The sequence below is a fragment of the Ranitomeya variabilis genome, chromosome 3 (assembly GCF_051348905.1).
Source record: "Ranitomeya variabilis isolate aRanVar5 chromosome 3, aRanVar5.hap1, whole genome shotgun sequence".
In the NCBI taxonomy this organism is placed as follows: domain Eukaryota; kingdom Metazoa; phylum Chordata; class Amphibia; order Anura; family Dendrobatidae; genus Ranitomeya; species Ranitomeya variabilis.
The window spans coordinates 620,559,514-620,580,943 of NC_135234.1; the positions used below are offsets into that span (position 1 = coordinate 620,559,514).

At 44.5% G+C, this 21,430-nt stretch overlaps 1 protein-coding gene across 1 annotated transcript in view; it reads left to right on the forward strand.

The window, feature by feature from the left end:
- RB1 (RB transcriptional corepressor 1) overlaps positions 1-21,430 on the forward strand; it is a 373,697-nt gene that overhangs the window by 33,140 nt on the left and 319,127 nt on the right. The window contains exon 2 of the mRNA XM_077297418.1: positions 4,242-4,359. Coding sequence (XP_077153533.1) covers positions 4,242-4,359 — 118 coding nt within the window. The remainder of the gene's footprint in view (positions 1-4,241; positions 4,360-21,430) is intronic.

The window sequence follows — 21,430 nt, forward strand, 5'->3', positions numbered from 1 at the left end:
CTGTTTTGACTTCCAACCCAGAGAAAAATAAGATAAAATGAATTTTATTTTATTGATAACAATTCTTTAAAAAAACATATATTATAACAAAAGGGAGATTAATACACGGCAGAGTGAACTCACGGTGATCCATAAATGATTCTACATAGAAAATGATTTTGGAAAGAACCAATCTATTAGATATAGGGCAGAAGTGCACCAGCAAGCTCTGGATTGTAAAGAACGAGATTTTATAAAAAGAGAGTGGGCACAAGGCTGCCTAAATAATACGCAGGTATCTAAAGATAGTTAAATAAATAGATGACACCCATATAAATAAATATATTTATACTCAATGTTAGGTATAATCATTTACCCAAATAAATATTAATCAATAAAGTGCTGATGCATCAGTTTAAGCTATACTTGGGGCCACTTTTTCTTGCGGTGATCCACTCAACAGCAGGTAATGAGATGATGTTACTACTACCGTAGAATGTACACCCCTTTGGTATACCTACCTAATATAGCTTAAACTGATGCATCAGCACTTTATTGATTAATATTTATTTGGGTAAATGATTATACCTAACATTGAGTATAAATATATTTATTTATATGGGTGTCATCTATTTATTTAACTATCTTTAGATACCTGCGTATTATTTAGGCAGCCTTGTGCCCACTCTCTTTTTATAAAATCTCGTTCTTTACAATCCAGAGCTTGCTGGTGCACTTCTGCCCTATATCTAATAGATTGGTTCTTTCCAAAATCATTTTCTATGTAGAATCATTTATGGATCACCGTGAGTTCACTCTGCCGTGTATTAATCTCCCTTTTGTTATAATATATGTTTTTTTAAAGAATTGTTATCAATAAAATAAAATTCATTTTATCTTATTTTTCTCTGGGTTGTAACTCCCTTCTTTTGAGGCTAATGTTGATTTTGGAGATACACATTATACAAATATTGGTCTATGTTTTTGGATATTTGACTGTTTTGACTTCCAGTCTTGGCACTGGACCGCATGCATGGAAGGCATCTTTAGTCTATTACACGGGGCCGGAAGTCAGGGCGATCTTAGAGTCGAGAAGCGCATACTCATTAATGACGTATATAGGAATATTGCCCGCATACCGTAACGATGTTTAAAATGGGTGTGTATGTATCAGATAGTGACAAAAAAGGGGCGGACATATGATGAAACCAAAAAAAAGGGGAGGAATATTTAAATAAGGACGCAAAAATGAAAGAATCAGGAGATGAGCGGGATATGTGTGGTGGAAGTGTACTAATCAAAAGGAGTGTAAACATGAAGTGTGAAATTCAGTTAGCACAACATCTTTCTTGGACAGGTGATGCTGGCTGGCAGGACGATCTGTGGAGGTGGAACTAGGGCTGCTTCACTCTCCATGCTTCTCATACTATATGTAGGTTTGCTTTACTGTCACACTGCAGTTTGCTCTGTGTGTGAGTGGTAAGGGTACATTGCCACGATCAGGAAATAGCAGCGCTTTGGACTCATTCTAACCAAGCAGGTAAATCCGCATTTGTTCCCTGAACTGTGCGGATTTACTGCATTCATTCAATCAATCAATCAATCTCTCTCTCTCTCTCTCTCTCTCTCTCTCGATTTACTGCATTCAATCTCTCTCTCTCTCTCTCTCTCTCTCTCGTTTGGACCTTCTCATTCAAAGATTTTTCTGTATTTTCATGACTATGAAAATTGTACATTCACACTGAAGTCATCAAAACTATGAGTTAACACATGTGGAATTATATACTTAATTTCAGTTGTTTCACACTTTTTTTGTTATGTCTTATATTCTAGGTTCTTCAAAGTAGCCACCTTTTGCTTTGATGACTGCTTTGCACACTCTTGGCATTCTCTTGATGAGCTTCAAGAGGTAGTCACCGGGAATGGTTTTCACTTCACAGGTGTGCCCTGTCAGGTTTAATAAGTGGGATGTATCAAGCCATGCCCACTCCGCATAGCCACACTCACTCCACACGCAAATCCCCGTCCACACTGCCCACGTTGTCACTGCACATGGGCGGAGACACAGTTACCTTGAAAACCACCCTGCAAAACTCACCGGCTGGGCCGCCGCCTTCAGGCTATGTGCAAACGTTGCGGTTTTTACAGCGAAACCGCAGCGATTTTGATGCTGCGGGTCCGCAGCAGTTTCCATTGCATTTACAGTTACATGTAAACCTATGGAAACCGCAATCCGCTGTGCACATGCTGCGGGAAAAACCGCGCAGAAACGCAGGGTTTTACAATCCGCAGCCAGCATGTCACTTCTTTGTGCAGAATCGCGGCGATTCTGCACACATAGGAAAGCATTGATCCGCTTACTTCCCACATGGGGTTATGCCCACGATGCGGGAAGTAAGCGGATCATGTGTGAATGGTACCCGGGGTGGAAGAGAGGAGACTCTCCTCCAGGCCCTGGGAACCATATTTGTGTAAAAAAAAAAAAAAAAATAATGATATACTCACCTCTCAGCGCTGCACGCGGCCGTCCGGCTGCAGGGTTGCTATGCGAGCAGGGCCTGCGGTGACGTCGCGGTCACATGACCGTGACGTCACGAAGGTCCTTCTCACACAACATCTTTGGAACCGGACCACCGCGTGCAGCGCCGAGGAGATCGGGACGTCAGAGGGTGAGTATAACCATTTTTTAATTATTTTTAACATTACTATTGATGCTGCATATTGCTGCATATGCAGCATCAATAAAACCCACAGTGGAAATCGCAAGACAAACCGCGATAAATCTGCAGGGATAACCGCAGCGGTTTTGCCCTGCAGATTTATCAAATCCGCTGCGGGAGAACCCGCAGAGGACCCTCCCTACGGGTGCACATAGCCTAAGAGTATCAGTGCGTGGCAGGCACAGGCCACATCTAGCTCCGTCGTGTCTAGAATGGAGTTGCTCCTGTGAGGCATGACGTCAAGGGAAAAGGAGGAGCCGCACGGATTACACCGCTGTGCTCATAACAGGATGTTGCTGTGCACGTGTGAGGGGAAGAGAGGGGTGAGGTGAAAATGAGGGGGGTGAAGGGAAAATGAGAGGAGTGAGGTAAAATTGAGAGAAGTGAGGTGTTGCTGCAGTATGAGTTGAAAATAAAATGCTATCAGTACTTGGGTAATTTAGTTAATTTGTGTTGCAAATCTGTAGTGTTGATTATATGATGTGAAATGTTTTTATGTTTAATATAATCATTATAATTTGTTATAACTAGCCACAGTTAGTTACTGTGCCCAGGCCAGGCCGGGCTCTTCAGCTAGTACATTCTATTGTTGAAATTTCTAGCGTCCAGCTGCGGTTTTGAAAGAAGCACCGCATGTCAGTCTCCGCAGGTGATCCGTAGGCATCTGTGGACACATAGTGGTGGGATTTCTAGAAATCCCATCCTCTTTGCTGTAACATCTGGAAGCTGCGTTTTTGATGCTGCATAAATATTCAGCGTCAAAGCCGCAGCAATTCCTGAGCTTGGGTACGTACCTTAAGGCGCTTTCAAACTTAGAGCAGCTGCACAGTGACTCCGTGTGTGGCGTAGTGGTGAAAAGGGGACTTGTGAATATCTTCCTGTAAATTGTTGTCATGGGGTGGGGCTTAATATTTGTGGCAGACTATTCCATGTGCAGGATCTATTTTGTTGGACTACAGACAGCATTGGATGAAGTAAGTAATCCAAAAATGTAATTAACCCTTTACTGTCATGTTTAGAATGTGTTCTTGTGATGGGTATATCCTTTGTTTGACCTTTGTGCATGATGTATTCTTGTGTGCGTGCGTGATTAACATGTGCACATGGTTTGTGACTTGCATGATGTGTGTGCATGCAGTGCTGTAATCAAGGATTTCATCCTAACCAAAACTATGGCCGTCTGAATGAGGGCTTACATGCCGTTCTTGCATTTATTGGCCTTTCGGTGACTTTCTTCTGCTCTGATGCTAAGTACTTGTCTAGACAGTTCCCGGAGGGTTTGATGCAGCTGTGTTTCCTCTGCTCTACTGAGCAGCAGCATAATATACAGTTACAGGAAAATATGTTACAGGATTGTTGAATTACAGCAGTGCAATAATGTACTAAAATAGACGTGTCATAAAAGTGGACAAATTCTCTTATGTCATTTGTAACCCAGACCTATCTGGTGAGGCTGAAGATTTTTAATGCTGATTTTTTAGCTATTTGACACTCTCATCTTTGTTCAATGCTTGATCCTATGATATATTTTTTTAATCCTAGGGAAACTATTGGTGATCAAAATTTTGTTGCATTATGTGAGAGACTAAAAGTATCTTCCCATGTGAGATTGCTGGCCTGGCAGACGTACAAGAGGATGTTCTCTACAGATGGGACATTGGTAAGTGTCAAATAATTTATTGTTCAAAATATTTTTATTCAGTAAGAAGAAAAATATACAAAACATTGTATGGTAACCATTAATAACGATCTCAGTATTATACATCCCTCTCTCTCCCAACAGTAATTCCATTACCTCTGTGATATCACAGCAGTATAAACATCCATTTGTAGACAGTTTGAGAGGATTAGAGCAGGCCACTCTGAAGGTACCGTCACACTAAACGATATCGCTAGCGATCCGTGACGTTGCAGCGTCCTCGCTAGCGATATCGTTTAGTTTGACACGCAGCAGCGATCAGGATCCTGCTGTGATGTCGCTGGTCGCTGAATAAAGTCCAGAACTTTATTTGGTCGTCCGATCGCTGTGTATCGTTGTGTTTGACACCAAAAGCAACGATACCAGCGATGTTTTACACTGGTAACCAGGGTAAACATCGGGTTACTAAGCGCAGGGCCGCGCTTAGTAACCCGATGTTTACCCTGGTTACCAGCGTAAAAGTAAAAAAAACAAACAGTACATGCTCACCTGCGCGTCCCCCAGCCTCTGCTTCCTGCTCTGACTGAGCTCCGGCCCTAAAGTGAAAGTGAAAGCACAGCGGTGACGTCACCGCTCTGCTGTTAGGGCCGGAGCTCAGTCAGTGTCAGGAAGCAGAGGCTGGGGGACGCGCAGGTGAGCATGTACTGTTTGTTTTTTTTACTTTTACGCTGGTAACCAGGGTAAACATCGGGTTACTAAGCGCGGCCCTGCGCTTAGCAACCCGATGTTTACCCTGGTTACTCGGGGACCTCGGCATCGTTGGTCGCTGGAGAGCGGTCTGTGTGACAGCTCTCCAGCGATCAAACAGCGACGCTGCAGCGATCGGCATCGTTGTCGCTATCGCTGCAGCGTCGCTTAATGTGACGGTACCTTTATATGAAAGATAAACACAAATAATAAAATACAAATAATAAAGTACCTTAAAAGAAAAGAGAGGGAAAGGAGAAAATAGATAGAAGAAAGAAGAAAGGAAGAAACGGATATCGGTGCATGTACAGCAGTAGAACTCAACCGACTCACTATTCAGCAAGTCTCCACTACGATGGACGCGGCATCACACCCTGTGTCACCCATGTCTGAAAATGCTGTGTCTCTTTAAATTGTATCCATGAGTACCACTTCGCATACCCGCTAACACCCGACCTGTCATCAAAAGCCCTCATCTCCTCCATCCTGCACAGCACGTCCAGTGCCTCCACCCAGTCTACCCTCCTTGGCGTTATGGGTGACCTCCACAGCCTGGGTATGATTTGACGCATTGCATTCATGAAGTATGGCAACATACTCTTCTTATTTTTGGACACAGAGCCCGGAAAGATGGACAATAAAGCTATCTCTGGCGTTGCCTCTACTTGTTTGTTTGTAATATGATTATATAAGGCGAATATGTCGTTCCAGAGGGATCTAACACCACTGCAACTCCACCATATATGTAACATAGATCCCACCGCCCCATTACACCTCCAACAGGTGTCCGAAATCGATGGATCAATCTTGTGTAATCTGACAGGTGTTCTATACCACTGTGTTATAATTTTATAATTCAGCTCCTGGATTCTACATGACACCGACAGCCGATGCGCGCACGTGAAGGCCCTCACCCACAACTCTGGTTCAATCTCCTTGTGCAATTCTCTCTGCCATTGTTCTGTACATCTGAGAGGCCCGTCTCCCGCTCCCCCGGACACTATCAAACCGTATATCAAGGAAATGGAATGTGTCGGGCCCTGAGAAGCAAGACACAACTGCTCAAAAGGTGTGGACATGTGGTACGAGCCCCCCAACCCCAGAGAATCAATATAACTCCGAAGTTGCAGATACTGCAGCCAGTGTCCCGGCCTTTGCCTTCCTTCACCCAGCATCTCTCTCAATGACAAAATATCAGTCTGGTTGGTCACGTCTCGAATACGAGGCACAGCCCCCCGAGCGTCAGAGAAAATATGGATGTTGAATGTTGTAATTCAGGGGGGAGTCCAGGGTTACCAATCAAGGGGGTTAATGGTCCAGGAATATTCGCTAGGCGGAAGCGTTTTGCAAAACGTCTCCATGATCTCACAATAGTGTATAGTGTCAGAGATATATCCAATTTCCCTGGGTCAATACAATATGGTAGCCAAAAGACTCCCAAACACATGCTAGGAGAAGATTCATATTCAATGTCCACCCAAAGTTTGGTTGTCCTATTATGGAATATATCCAGGACACAGTTTCCAATAGTCGCCGCATGGTACGCTCGCAGATCAGGCAGGCCCGCACCCCCGTCCTCCCTACGTCGGACTAACTGGGCATGGCTAATACGAGAGCGCCCCCTATGCCATACAAATTTTCTCATTATTTTATGTAGACCCAGAAAAAAGGATTCTTCTACATCCCACGGTATAGTCTGGAAAATGTATAATATTTTAGGTAGGATGTCCATCTTAAGGGCATTAATTCTCCCAAACCATGACAGTGGCAGACGATACCAAGCCTTCGTCTCTTTTTCTATCAGGTTCCGAAGTGGAAGGAAATTAAGATCAAATAATTTCTGAGGGTCAGCTGGGATGCGAACACCCAGGTATTTAATGGAATGTTTATTCCAGCGAAAGGGGAAACTGGTTCTAAGTTGCTCCACTTCCCTATCCTGAATATTTATGTTAAGTATCTCTGATTTTTGTAAGTTAACCTTGAAGTTACTTAGCCTCCCAAAAATTTCAAACTCCTCTAAAACAGATGGCAAGCTGACCCCAGGTGAGGTCACGTACAACAAGAGGTCATCCGCAAATATAGCCAGTTTATGTTCCGTATGACCCACCTGGAGCCCCTTAATTGACTGATTATGTCTGAGAGCATTAGCCAATGTCTCCATTACCAGGATATATAGGTATGGGGAGAGTGGACACCCCTGACGAGTCCTGTTTTTTATTGAAAACGGTGTCGACAACTGACCATTTATTCGCACTCTAGCTGATGGATCATGGTAAAGAGCCATAATCCAATTCCTCATCCTCTGTCGAATACCTATTACCTCCAATGTAGCCTCTAAAAATCCCCAGTGAACCCTATCAAAGGCCTTCTCGGCATCGACTGATAACAGACATAAAGGAATCCCCCTGGTTCTGGCCTTTGAAATCAAGGATATTGTCTTTATAGTATTATCCCTGGCTTCCCTGCCCGGGACAAAACCCACCTGCTCTCTATGTATCAAATGCGGGATAAATGGGTTAAATCTGAGTGCTATCATTTTAGAATATAGTTTAATGTCCACATTGATTAAAGAAATCGGCCGAAAGTTGGAGCATAGTGAATGATCCTTACCCTCTTTGGGAATTACAGTAATGAGTGCCTGCGTAGCGTGAAACGGAAAGTGACATGTTTGTGAGATACTATTAAATGCCTTCCCCATGAGCGGAGCACAGATATCCTGACATGTTTTATAAAACCTAGGCGTAAACCCATCTGGCCCCGGACATTTACCTATTTTTAGGTTTTGGATAGCCCCCTTTAATTCTATTTCTGAAAAGTCCTGCTCCAAATTATCCAATATTTCTTCCTGTAAGATCCCAGGTGAATGTTTCTCCAGATATTCTACCATATATTGCTTAGATGCTGGGACATTATTCCCTTGCTGAGATAGATTATATAGGTTAGAGTAGTATTTTCTAAATTCCTCTAATATCTCCGACGTAGAATGCACCAAAGTTCCCACTGAGGAATTTATACTGAAAATCGGGGTCTGCATAAGTCTAGGATGTAAGGATCTTGCCAACAACCGTCCACTCTTATCCCCATATTCAAAATAATGCTTACGTATTCTATCCCTTATACATAGGGACTTTTGTTCTAGTATCATTAGAGCTTGTAGCCTCAAGGCTGAAATTTCAGTTCTGAGTGTGTCACTTGCAGCCGCTTTATTAGCCGTCTCCTTAATCCCCAGCAATGACAATATTTCTGATAGTTTTTGGGTCCTCTCCCTTTTCAGTCTAGCCCCATGAGTTATGAAAATCCCCCTCAGTACACATTTAAGGGCTTCCCATTTGATAGGTTCCGGTGTGGGATCCTGAGCGTGGTCTATCGGAAAGGACCTAATCACCTCTTTAATAGCCAGCATACATATCTCGTCCTTCAGAAGGTTGTCATTAAGTTTCCATGAGTAACCCCCATGTCCTCCCCTCCTCTGTACCCCTAGTTCTCCAAATACTGGTGCATGATCAGACCATAAGATAGTATCTATCGAACAGCCGGGTGTACTGTCTAACAGGTCATGAGAAATGAACAAATGATCTAGTCTTGAGTAACTATTATAAACCACCGAATAATAACTATAGTCTCTGACCTCGGGGTGAAGCACTCGCCACATGTCCACTAATTTGAGGGCCAACAGTTCCTTCCTTAACCTACGTAGCGCCGAGAGAGAGATCGAGGACCTACCCGATGACGAGTCCACTTTAGGATCCAACGTGAGATTGAAGTCTCCACCCAGTATGATGCGAGAACCATCCGCGAACTCCGCCAGCAAACGCAGAACCCCGGAGCCGAAGTTCACCTGCCCCTGATTTGGAAAGTACACATTAGCCAACGTATATATAGAGTTCTGTATGGTAACCTTGAGAAATATATATCGCCCCTCCGGGTCTGTCCTCATATCTACAATCCCTGGCTGAAACGTCTTGTGCAAAGCAATGGATACCCCACATGCCTTGCGTGAGGGATGAGGACAATGAAACCAGGCCGGGTAAAACTTAGACATACATTTGGGTGTATTGGCAGCCACAAAGTGTGTCTCCTGAAACATAATATTTTTTACTTTTTTCTTATGGAAGCGGTACAACACCTGCCTCCTCTTTTCGGGCTTATTCAAGCCCCTAGCGTTATAGGTGCAAAATGTTAGTTCCGACATCCGAACAGTAGAACAAAGCACACAAATAGGATAGGTGAAAAGAAAAGGAAAGAGAAAAAACGAACACTAATAAAACAAATACAAGAAGAAAATAAACAGGAGGTTATCCCAAAATGATAACCTCAATGAAATTTCTAATATGGACTTAAGTCTAACGCAGCACTAAACTGCAATCCCTAGGTGAGGTAACGCGGTTGCATATGACGGACGACAAGCTCCTTACTACCCGGCGCGTGCAAATGAGACCTCTAAGGTCTTTTAATAACAGAGACTAATGTCAGTATAAACATCTTAAAACATTCAAGATTTGTTATAAAGCATAGAACAGACAAAGAACAATAATTCGGAGCAAATAGACTATCCCCCCATGTCCCTGGGCACCCAGGCCCCTACTGAAGACAGAGTTCAACTGTTTCAGAACATCAGACCAAGGATTCTGAGGGTCAACACCACCAGACCAGGCATAAACTTCCAAGTGGTCTCTCTATGCTCATGAGGCCAATGGTCGATGGCCATTTCCTATCTGCCTCTGTCGCGGCGAAACCGATTGCCATTGCTCCATAGGTGGCAGAGGCTTCGGTCTGCTCACAACTGGCCAGTCTGGTAGCTTAATCTTAGATATTTCCATTATTTCTAGAAACTTTGGAAGGTCTCCCATATGGCGAAAGATTGCTGTTTTCCCCTTTCTCTTGGCTATGAGTTGGAAGGGATATCCCCAGCGATACTGAATGTTGTTATCTGTGAGCACTTTCAGCAGGGGTTTCAGGGCTCTGCGAAGCTGTAGTGTTCTGCGGGACAGGTCTGGTAGTACAATAAGAGGAGAGTCTTTATATAATAGGGATCCTTTATCCCTGATTCCCTTCAAGATTGCCTCTTTCTCCTTATAGAAATGGATTCTACAGATGACATCTCTGGGTCTGGCCGGGTCAGTGGGCCTTGGGCCCAGAGCCCGATGTATACGGTCTATTTCAATTTTATCTTTATTCTGTAAGATGTCTCCAAAAAATTCCTGAGCCCATTTTTCCAGTTGGGGTGGCTCCACTTCTTCACTGAGGCCCCGTATACGCAGATTGTTTCGTCTATGTCTATTCTCAACGTCATCCAAATGAGTAAGAATATCATTTATCTGTAATGAATGGTCCTGCAAGACTTGATGGTGGGAGTGTAGCTGATGATAAAATTGGTCTTGTACGACTTCTATATCTGCAATACGGTGGCCAATCTGCTTAATCTCCTCTTTCAGAGAGCCCATATCTTGCTTATGAGACTCCTCTAATTTACCCAGCAGGGCATCCATTTCTTGCCTGGTAGGAATGGCTCTAATGTGTGCTTTCCAGTCCCAGTCCTCATCTGTCTGGGTCATCCCAGAGGGCATATCGCTCCCACAGGCAGCTGAGTGAGATGGCAGCGGCGGGGAATCGCGCCTATTATGTTGTAAAGGGCGCTGGTTTATTTCCCCATATCTGGGTGGAGTGGTGTCTTGATTTATGTCTTCTGTAATATCACCCATCCCCTTCTTCTGCCTGTTACCTGCCGCCCCTCTGCCGTGCCTCTCCTCCTTCTCCATCTCCTGCTGGGCGCGCGGAGCTCCGGCCGGCGCCATCTTGGCTGATGTCTCTCCGGGCTGCAGCCTCGTGGATTGACCCATATAACGGGTGATTTCGCCTCCCTCTCTGTTCAGAGGCGCCGAAACCGACGACGACCGTCTCCCACGCACCATCCTGGATTCTCCGGTAACAATATTGTGTCTCTGTAGTTAGTAATCCGGGATTGCGCTGGAGCTCAGTCTCCTTGCGTCCTATCCCGCCATAGGCAAGCCACGCCCCTCAGGCAAGCCACGCCCCTCAGTGTCAAATAATTTAGAAATCTAAAGCCGATGCAATCTCTCAACAAGGTCTGAACTTTATCATCCACATTAATGTACAAAACTTAAAGTACTGTATATGGCTAGGGTCGCACAGAGGTCACTGTAGGGAAATTAGTGTACGGTATATTGATTAATTATTGTTTGACCCATTAGTGCAAAACTTGCTAATCATTAAAAATAAGTCTCAGTGTGCAGTTGTATAATCTCTTTGATACCGGCTGCAACTGATAGGACTCGGGCACATGTCTGTGCAAATCTGTCCAATCATGGGCAGTTAATGCACGGACTGGCCGCGGCTCTCCTGACCTGAGCGTGACCAGCTCATAGACATAGATGAAGTGATTATGCTCGGTTGGGAGAGCCACGGCCAGTCCTTGTATTGCAAAATCCAAAACCAACAAAATCCCTGCAGTCATAAACCAGAATTGTTGGGAAATTCTTTCCAGAAGAGTAGAGGGTGTTAAAGCCACGCTTGGCTTTGGTATGAGATGCCTAACCAGTTGGATCGTCTGGTGTCCACATACTTTTGGCCCTCTTGTGTAGTGACACATAACTGATATTAGTTAGTTAGACTGTAGATCTTGTTTTGCTCTTTGTAGTTTTGTAACCAAAAGCATTTCTCTCTGTAAGTGTACATCACCCACTGGCTCATTGTAAAAACAAACAAACAATCATCAAGCTCTGATGTGCAGTTGTATTGTAAAATCTTTACTAATGTAAGTTGTGTAATTCATTGAGAGCAAAACACTCTATAAAAATGTGGAAGCCAAAATAATCCCCCAACTCAGGGTCATGTTGGCTATTACATGGAGATCATGCGACCCTTCAAGGTTATGCTTCTCTAGACCATGCCTGACCCACTCTCAGAGCGGTCACGCTGGGTGATGTTGCAGGTAGCATAATGCCCACCATATAGTCTGCAGACTTTCACATGTCACATGCTCAGTGTGAGCCTCCCCTCATCTGTGAAGAAACTGGGGTGCCAGTTGAGGACCTGCCACTTCTGGTATCCTCTAATGAATGCTTGTTGACCTGGGCTAACACACAAAGGGGTAGATACCAGTCCTGCTCCTGGGGTAATGCCCTTCTACAGCCCTGTCCACCTCTTCCCTTGTAACTGCCCGTGTCCTGGTAACTGCTCCATAGTCTTCAGATAGTGTTGGGAGACTCCATAAACCTTGTTACAGCACCTGTAGATGTGCCATCCTGGGGGAGCTGGACTGCCAGTGCAACCTGAATGAGCTGCAGGTACCACCCCATGCTACCAGTATTGACAAGGACACTAGATAGGAATCAGTCGGGAAGGATGTGGAGTGAGTAGTGGTGCGTTTATACACACTGGCGGCACTGTATGATGGCTGATCGGGAAGCCTTTACAGATTGGTGGCGGGTGATAGCCTGCTTACACAGGCAGACCGCTGTGAATGATGTTCACTAGACAATCAGTAGTAAGTACATCACTTATTGCACTCAGGCTGCCATTGTTTTCTTCATTGTGATTCTGGTTTACACAGAACGACGCACCACCGAGAACGAAGATATTTTGTTTGTTTTTTTCATTGGAAAATCGACAGCCTGTTTAGACTGAAGTCAATGGTGTCATTCCAAACTATGGCTCATCCTGCAAAGCAAAACAAGCCCCCATACGCCTGTATTAACTGACAAATAAAAATGTTATGGCTTTTAGAAGAAGGGGAGGAAAAAACCTGAAAAATGTCCGTTCATGAAGGGACTAATTAACTAGGAGTTGTACTATGATGCTTGGGGTTCAGACCAACACATTTTTGGTCTGTGTTCTGTCCCCACAGGGACCCAGTGTTGTCCTGTGTGATGGGGCACATGGGTGGATTTTCTTCGTGGACCTCAGGTGACCACATGTGCTAGTCTGGTGGTATTCATGTAGACGGAGCCCGCTCTGACATCTGTCGCTGGGTGGATGAGCACACTGAGCTAGTCACATCGGCAATTTTCGCACACGACTGGCCGACTTTTCAGCTTGGCCATCCGAACCCTGCCTTAGGCTGGTTTCACATTTGCGTTTTTTGCCGCTGCGTTTTAGCGCAAAAAAAGCATGTGTTTTTTCCCCCTATATTTAACATTAAAAACGCATGCTTTTTTTGTATGCGTTTTGCCGCGTTTGACAACGCATGCGTCTTTTCTATGCTGGCGTTTGGTTGCAGAAATGCAACATGTAGTAATTTCTAGAGGTGTTTTTTTGCCGCAAAAAAACTTATTGCTGTCTATGTAAACGCATGCGTTTTTAAGCACATGCGTTTGGTTGCGTTTTAAACGCATGCGTTTCAATAGAAAAAAACAAGAATACACACTGATAAGCCCCCCCCAACCATCAAGGTGATAAAGGGATCCAAACCCTAACCCTGATAAGCCACCCCCCACCATCAAGGTGATAAAGGGATCCTAACCCTAACCCTGATAAGCCACCCTCCATCATCAAGGTGATAAAGGGATCCTAACCCTAACCCTGATAAGCCACCCCCCACCATCAAGGTGATAAAGGGATCCTAACCCTAAGGGTACCGTCACACATTGAAATTTCCATCGCTACGACGTTACGATTCGTGACGTTCTAGCGATATCGTTACGATATCGCAGTGTCTGACACGCAGCAGCGATCAGGGATCCTGCTGAGAATCGTACGTCGTAGCAGATCGTATGGAACTTTCTTTCGTCGCTTGATCACCCGCTGACATCGCTGGATCGTTGTGTGTGACAGCGATCCAGCGATGTCTTCGCTTGTAACCAGGGTAAACATCGGGTAACTAAGCGCAGGGCCGCGCTTAGTAACCCGATGTTTACCCTGGTTACAAGCGTAAACGTAAAAAAACAAACCGTACATGCTCACCCGTCGGTGTCCTTCAGGTCCCTTGCCGTCTGCTTCCTGCTCTGAGTGCCGGCCGGAAAGTGAGAGCAGATCACAGCGGTGCTGCGATCTGCTCTCACTGTACGGCTGCACTCAGAGCAGGAAGCAGACGGCAAGGGACCTGAAAGACACCGACGGGTGAGTATGTACTGTTTGTTTTTTTACGTTTACGCTGGTAACCAGGGTAAACATCGGGTTACTAAGCGCGGCCCTGCGCTTAGTTACCCGATGTTTACCCTGGTTACCCGGGGACTTCGGCATCGCTCCAGCGCCGTGATTGCAACGTGTGACCGCAGTCTACGACGCTGGAGCGATATTCATACGATCGCTGCGACGTCACGGATCGTGCCGTCGCAGCGATGAAAATTTCAATGTGTGACGGTACCCTAACCCTAACCCTGATAAGCCACCCTCCATCATCAAGGTGATAAAGGGATCCTAACCCTACCCCTAACCCTGTTAAGCCACCCCCCCACCATCAAGGTGATAAAGGGATCCAAACCCTAACCCTAACCCTGATAAGCCACCCCCCACCATCAAGGTGATAAAGGGATCCTAACCCTACCCCTAACCCTGTTAAGCCACCCCCCACCATCAAGGTGATAAAGGGATCCAAACCCTAACCCTAACCCTGTTAAGTCACCCCCCACCATCAAGGTGATAAAGGGATCCTAACCCTACCCCTAAAGGTACCTTTACACGAAACGACGCTGCAGCGATAGCGACAACGATGCCGATCGCTGCAGCGTCGCTGTTTGATCGCTGGAGAGCTGTCACACAGACCGCTCTCCAGCGACCAACGATGCCAAGGTCCCCGGGTAACCAGGGTAAACATCGGGTTGCTAAGCGCAGGGCCGCGCTTAGTAACCCGATGTTTACCCTGGTTACCAGCGTAAAATGTAAAAAAACCAAACAGTACATACTTACATTCGCGTCCCCCGGCGTCCGCTTCCTGCACTGACTGACTGACTGACTGAGCGCCGGCAGTAGCAGGGCACAGCGGTGACGTCACCGCTGTGCTGTGCTTTCACTTTCACTTTGCGGCGCTCAGTCAGTGTGGGAAGCAGACGGCGGGGGATGCGAATGTAAGTATGTATTGTTTGTTTTTTTTACATTTTACACTGGTAACTAGGGTAAACATCGGGTTACTAAGCGCGGCCCTGCGCTTAGTAACCCAATATTTACCCTGGTTACCAGTGTAAAATATCGCTGGTATCGTTGCTTTTGCTGTCAAACACAACGATACACGGCGATCGGACGACCAAATAAAGTTCTGGACTTTATTCAGCGACCAGCGACATCACAGCAGGATCCTGATCGCTGCTGAGTGTCAAACTAAACGATATCGCTAGCCAGGACGCTGCAACGTCACGGATCGCTAGCGATATCGTTACAAAGTCGTTTCGTGTGAAGGTTAGTGTTGAGCGATACCGTCCGATACTTGAAAGTATCGGTATCGGAAAGTATCGGCCGATACCGGCAAAGTATCGGATCCAATCCGATACCGATACCCGATACCCGATACCCGATACCAATACAAGTCAATGGGACTCAAGTATCGGACGGTATTCCTGATGGTTCCCAGGGTCTGAAGGAGAGGAAACTCTCCTTCAGGCCCTGGGAACCATATTAATGTGTAAAAGAAAGAATTAAAATAAAAAATATTGCTATACTCACCTCTCCGAGGGAACCGGCAGCGTTGTTTGCTTAAAATTCGCGCTTTTCTTTCCTTACGTGAAGTCCCGGCTTTGTGATTGGTTGCGTCGCAGTCACATGGGCGACGCAACCAATCACAGCAAGCCGTGACGTAATTTCAGGCCCTTAAGGATTTTATAATTACGTCCCGGCTTTGTGACTGCGACGCAACCAATCACAAGCCGTGACGTCACGGGAGGCTGGACACGCGCGCATTTTAAAATGCCGTGACGTCCCGACTTGTGATTGGTTGCATCGCGGTCAACCAATCACAAGCCGGGAGGCTGGACACGCGCGCATTTTAAAATGCGCGCTTGTCCAGCCTCCCGTGACGTCCCGGCTTGTGATTGGTTGACCGCGACGCAACCAATCACAAGCCGGGACGTCACGGGAGGCTGGACACGCGCGCATTTTAAAATGCCGTGACGTCCCGACTTGTGATTGGTTGCATCGCGGTCAACCAATCACAAGCCGGGAGGCTGGACACGCGCGCATTTTAAAATGCGCGCTTGTCCAGCCTCCCGTGACGTCCCGGCTTGTGATTGGTTGCGTCGCGGTCAACCAATCACAAGCCGGGAGGCTGGACACGCGCGCATTTTAAAATTTTAAAATGCGCGCGTGTCCAGCCTCCCGGCTTGTGATTGGTTGACCGCGACGCAACCAATCACAAGCCGGGACGTCACGGGAGGCTGGACAAGCGCGCATTTTAAAATGCGCGCGTGTCCAGCCTCCCGGCTTGTGATTGGTTGACCGCGACGCAACCAATCACAAGCCGGGACGTCACGGGAGGCTGGACAAGCGCGCATTTTAAAATGCGCGCGTGTCCAGCCTCCCGTGACGTCACGGCTTGTGATTGGTTGCGTCGCCCATGTGACTGCGACGCAACCAATCACAAAGCCGGGACGTAATTTTTAAATCCTTAAGGACCTGAAATTACGTCACGGCTTGCTGTGATTGGTTGCGTCGCCCATGTGACTGCGACGCAACCAATCACAAGCTGGGACTTCACGTAAAGGAAAGAAAAGCGCAAATTTTAAACAAAGAACGCTGCCGCTTCCCTCGGTAAGGTGCAGGCTGCGTCGGAGAGGTGAGTATAGCAATATTTTTTATTTTAATTCTCTCTTTTACACATTTTTACATTAATGTTGTTTCGATACCGATACCCGATACCACAAAAGTATCGGATCTCGGTATCGGAATTCCGATACCCGCAAGTATCGGCCGATACCCGATACTTGCGGTATCGGAATGCTCAACACTAGTGAAGGTACCTTAACCCTAACCCTGATAAGCCACCCCCCACCATCAAGGTGATAAAGGGATCCTAACCCTACCCCTAACCCTAACCCTGATAAGCCACCCCCCACCATCAAGGTGATAAAGGGATCCTAACCCTACCCCTAACCCTAACCCTGATAAGCCACCCCCCACCATCAAGGTGATAAAGGGATCCAAACCCTAACCCTAGCTATTTCTATTTATAGTGGGTTTTCTAGATGATTTTGTTGATTGGCAGCTGTCACACACTTCTCAGCATGCGTTTAAAAAAACGCAAACGCAGGAAAAAACGCATGTAAACGCGGCAAAACGCCGCGTTTTTTTACCGCAAAAAAAAAACGCTTGCGTCTAAAAAACGCATTTACATGCGTTTTTTCACCACCTGCGTTTGCGTTTTAAACGCTACGTTTTTAAACGCAAATGTGAAACTAGCCTTAATTGGTTCCTTAAATATTTTTTTTTTTGTAATATCCCATGATTTCTTCTGATTACATTTCTCTTTCAATTAAATGTCCTTGGCTTCAGTTTTCTATAATAAAGCATACTGCATGCGCCATACTGGACTTCACCAATGAGTTTCCACCAGTGTTCCCAGTGTCTGGCAGCGGCGCTTGCGTCACCCTGACAGCACTGCAGCCAGTACATGAGCTCATCGGCCTAGCAGAGACTTTCCGCATGTACACTGACCACGTGAAAATAATGAGTTGTGTTTATTAGAGAGCAGTGTTGCTCACATACTCTTATTGTACGAGTGTATGGGATTTTTTTTTATTGTCGCTCACCTGGATAGTTGGACATTGTTTGCACCGGCCCTGTGTTTGTCTCTATTGTCTTTTTTCATTGTTAATGCTCAAACTCTGCTTTCACCAAATTCCCCTTTTCTGCAGACATTTCTTGAGGGTGATCAGGGGAGAGATCAGTGGGGGCCCCTGTATATTTATTGCTTATCCTGGTAATGAGTGATACATAATGCTGTTAACCTGCAGATTAACCCCCTATCTGCAGGTTACCAGCGTTATTCCTGGTGAGTGTGACAGGTTCCCTTTAATCTTTTAAAGAGAACCTCTCAACTGAGTCTGGACTTGTCTACTCTGAAACAAAACATGAGTTTGGCCACTAAGTGGCGCCATTTTATTGAAAGATGAGAAGGTTGTTAATTGCGTCGGCATTGTTGCTTCCATTTTTGGGATATAGTATGCCAACTAATAGGTGATGTAAAGTTAAGACTACCCTGTCTTAAAATGAGATTTATCAATCAACAAGAAGCACCTTGATAAACTGTTACATTTTAAGACTGTCTAGTGTAAGTTAGCACCGTAATCTGCCCCAATGTGTACGTTTGAGGCCAGGGCTCCACAGCGATTAGATGTACATATTGGGGCATATTTCACAATTATGTCTAAATCTTACAGTAAAAACTTAGAAGTTAGGAAGTTTTAAAATGCTGTAGATTTATCATAACGGTTCACATTCTTTGATAAATCTAATTTTACAACCGTCTAGTCTACTTACACCACCCATTAGTAGGCTTACTTCGCACCAGGAATGTTTGCCACAATTGTGATGGATTTATTGGCGCACCAGGTTGCATGTGCCAATACTGTTTTCCACTGATCATGATTGTCCCCTTGACAGATAAGTCCTAAAAAAACTTTTTAAACTACATCATAAATTTGGTGCAAGTCATGAAATATATATATTTTTTTATAGTGCAAATTATGACAGAATTTTGGCTCATCTGGCTTCATCAATATTTTATTTTGCTTCATTGCTGTCTTGTAAGACATGTCATCACAAACTTACTTATATGCTAACTGCATTAATAGGAAATAGGGGTGTGTTCAGTTAGTTTCTTGCAGTTATTGCACAAGATCAACACTTGGATTTTTGTGGTAGTAATATTGCAGATGCATTATATTGTGAGCCTGCGTATATTAAATTGCCATGGAGTCCTGGCCTAAACAGAGATCTAATATTGCTAACCTGGCACTAAAATCACAGAACAGAAAGTGACAGACAAGCCAGCAAGTAAAAACAAAACTCTATAAAAGCCATCCTGACACGCTGTGTTTTATAGGTCAAAGTCCATTAAAGTTTGAAGGCCTTCTGCAAGTAAAAAGTAATAAATAAAAACACTCAAGGATTGAAATAACTTAGTACTTAGCCTATTAGACCTTAAACAGCAGAGTCTGACTACCTTCCCCCAGGACATTCCCTCTGTGGACCTCTCACATTAGAAATGCTGCAGCAAAGTGGGTTGCTTTGTATACTGCTAAGATGATGGTGCTAAATCTGCAGGCTACTAATTTCTGAAAGGTATTATCTCCTGTTGAAAATGTTATGGAGATGTTAAACAGCTGGAGGAGTTGATTGGATTGACAAACATTTTTGTAGGAAGAGTGTCAGAAAACCATTTTATTCATTCTTGTATGTATAAGTCAAGTGGGCGGTCCTATTCAGTGATGACAGTCTTCCCTCCATGACTGTGCATGCAAGGATAGCCGTCAGTCATTTGTAGGACCACCCAGCTGACCCATGCAGACAAACACCAGGGATTTCAATCAATAAAATACAAGTTATGCTGAATTTTTCCCCACAAATCTATAGATCTTTCTGCTCAGTTTCTCCTTCTCTCTAGTGGGCAATTCACAGATAATGCTGTCTGCATGTACAATGTGACAAGTTCCCTTTAATATCAGCTAAGTGGTGCTGGTAGTGTAAAACACAGCAGATTCTCCATCTAGAAAATCCGCTATGTTTGCACCCCCTGAGAATATAGCCGCATACAGGAAAAGCTACTAATCTGTGTTTTCCCTGAATTTATCCCCTTAAGTGCAAAAAGGACAACATGACTGTGGCCTAATAAACTGGCTATTTACACATTTATTTTAGTCCTTGTTTTTTTGTTTTTCTTATCAATGACATTATAGCTCATTGGACCTTTGGCCTATGAACTGGTTGTTTATCTGTGTGAGGCTATGTAATGCTGGAATTAGCTATATTATACTGCTCTTTTCTTAATGAAATCTGTCAATCGGATCGTCCTTCCTAAGCAGTCTATATGGGCATATATATACAACCCCTGGCAAAAATGATGGATGTTGAGAATGTTCATTCAGTTGTTTAATTTTGTAGAAAAAAAGCAGATCACAGACATGGCACAAAACTAAAATCATTTCAAATGGCAACTTTCTGGCTTTAAGAAACACTAAAAGAAATCACGAACAAAAAATGTGGTAGTCAGTAATGGTTACTTTTTTTTTAGCCAAACATAGGGTAAAAATTGTGGAATCACTGAATTATGAGGAAAAAATTTATGGCATCACCCTGTAAATATTCATTCCCAAAACTAACACCTGCATCGAATTAGATATGCGCGTTAGTCTGCATCTAAAAAGGAGTGATCACACTTTGGAGAGCTGTTGCTCCAAGTGGACTGACATGAATCATAGCTCCAACACAAGAGATGTCAATTGAAACAAAGGAGATGATTATCAAACTCTTAAGAGGGTAAATCATCACACAATGTTGCAAAAGATGTTGGTTGTTCACAGTCAGCTGTGTCTAAAATCTGGACCAAATACGAACAACATGGGAAGGTTGTTAAAGGCAAACATACTGGTAGACCAAGGAAGACATCAAAGCGTCAGGGCCGGAAACTTAAAGCAATGGGATTTACATACAGAAAAGCTATACTAAAACTAAAAAGCTAATTTTAAAGGAAATGGGATTTACATACGGAAAACTCCACGAAAGCCATCATTAACACATAAACAGAAAAAACAAGGAACCAATGGGCTAATGAAAAGCAATCGTGGACGGTGGATGACTGGATGAAAGTCATATTCAGTGATGAATCGCAAATCTGCATTGGGCAAGGTGATGATGTTGGAACTTTAGTTTGGTGCTGTTCCAATGAGATTTATAAAGATGACTGCCTGAAGAGAACATGCACATTCCCACAGTCATTGATGATATGAGGCTGCATGTTAGGTAAAGGCACTGGGAGATGACTGTCATTACATCTTCAATAAATGCACAAGTTTATGTCGATATTTTGGACACTTTTCTTATCCCATCAATTGAAAGGATGTTTGGGGATGTTGACATGATTTTTCAAGATGATAATGCATCATACCATAGAGCAAAAACTGTGAAAACATTCCTTGAAAAAGACACATAAGGTCAATGTCATGGCCTGCAAATAGTCCAATTGAAAATCTTTGGTGGAAGTTGAAGAAAATGATCCATGACAAGGCTCCAACTTGCAAAGCTGATCTGGCAACAGCAATCAGAGAAAGTTGGAGCCAGATTGATGAAGAGAACTGTTTGGCACTCATTAAAGGGAACCTACCACCCCGTTTTTTAAAAATTAGATAAAAATAGTGTGAAATAGGGGCAGAGCTGGGCTTTACATTAGGGCCTTTTCGGT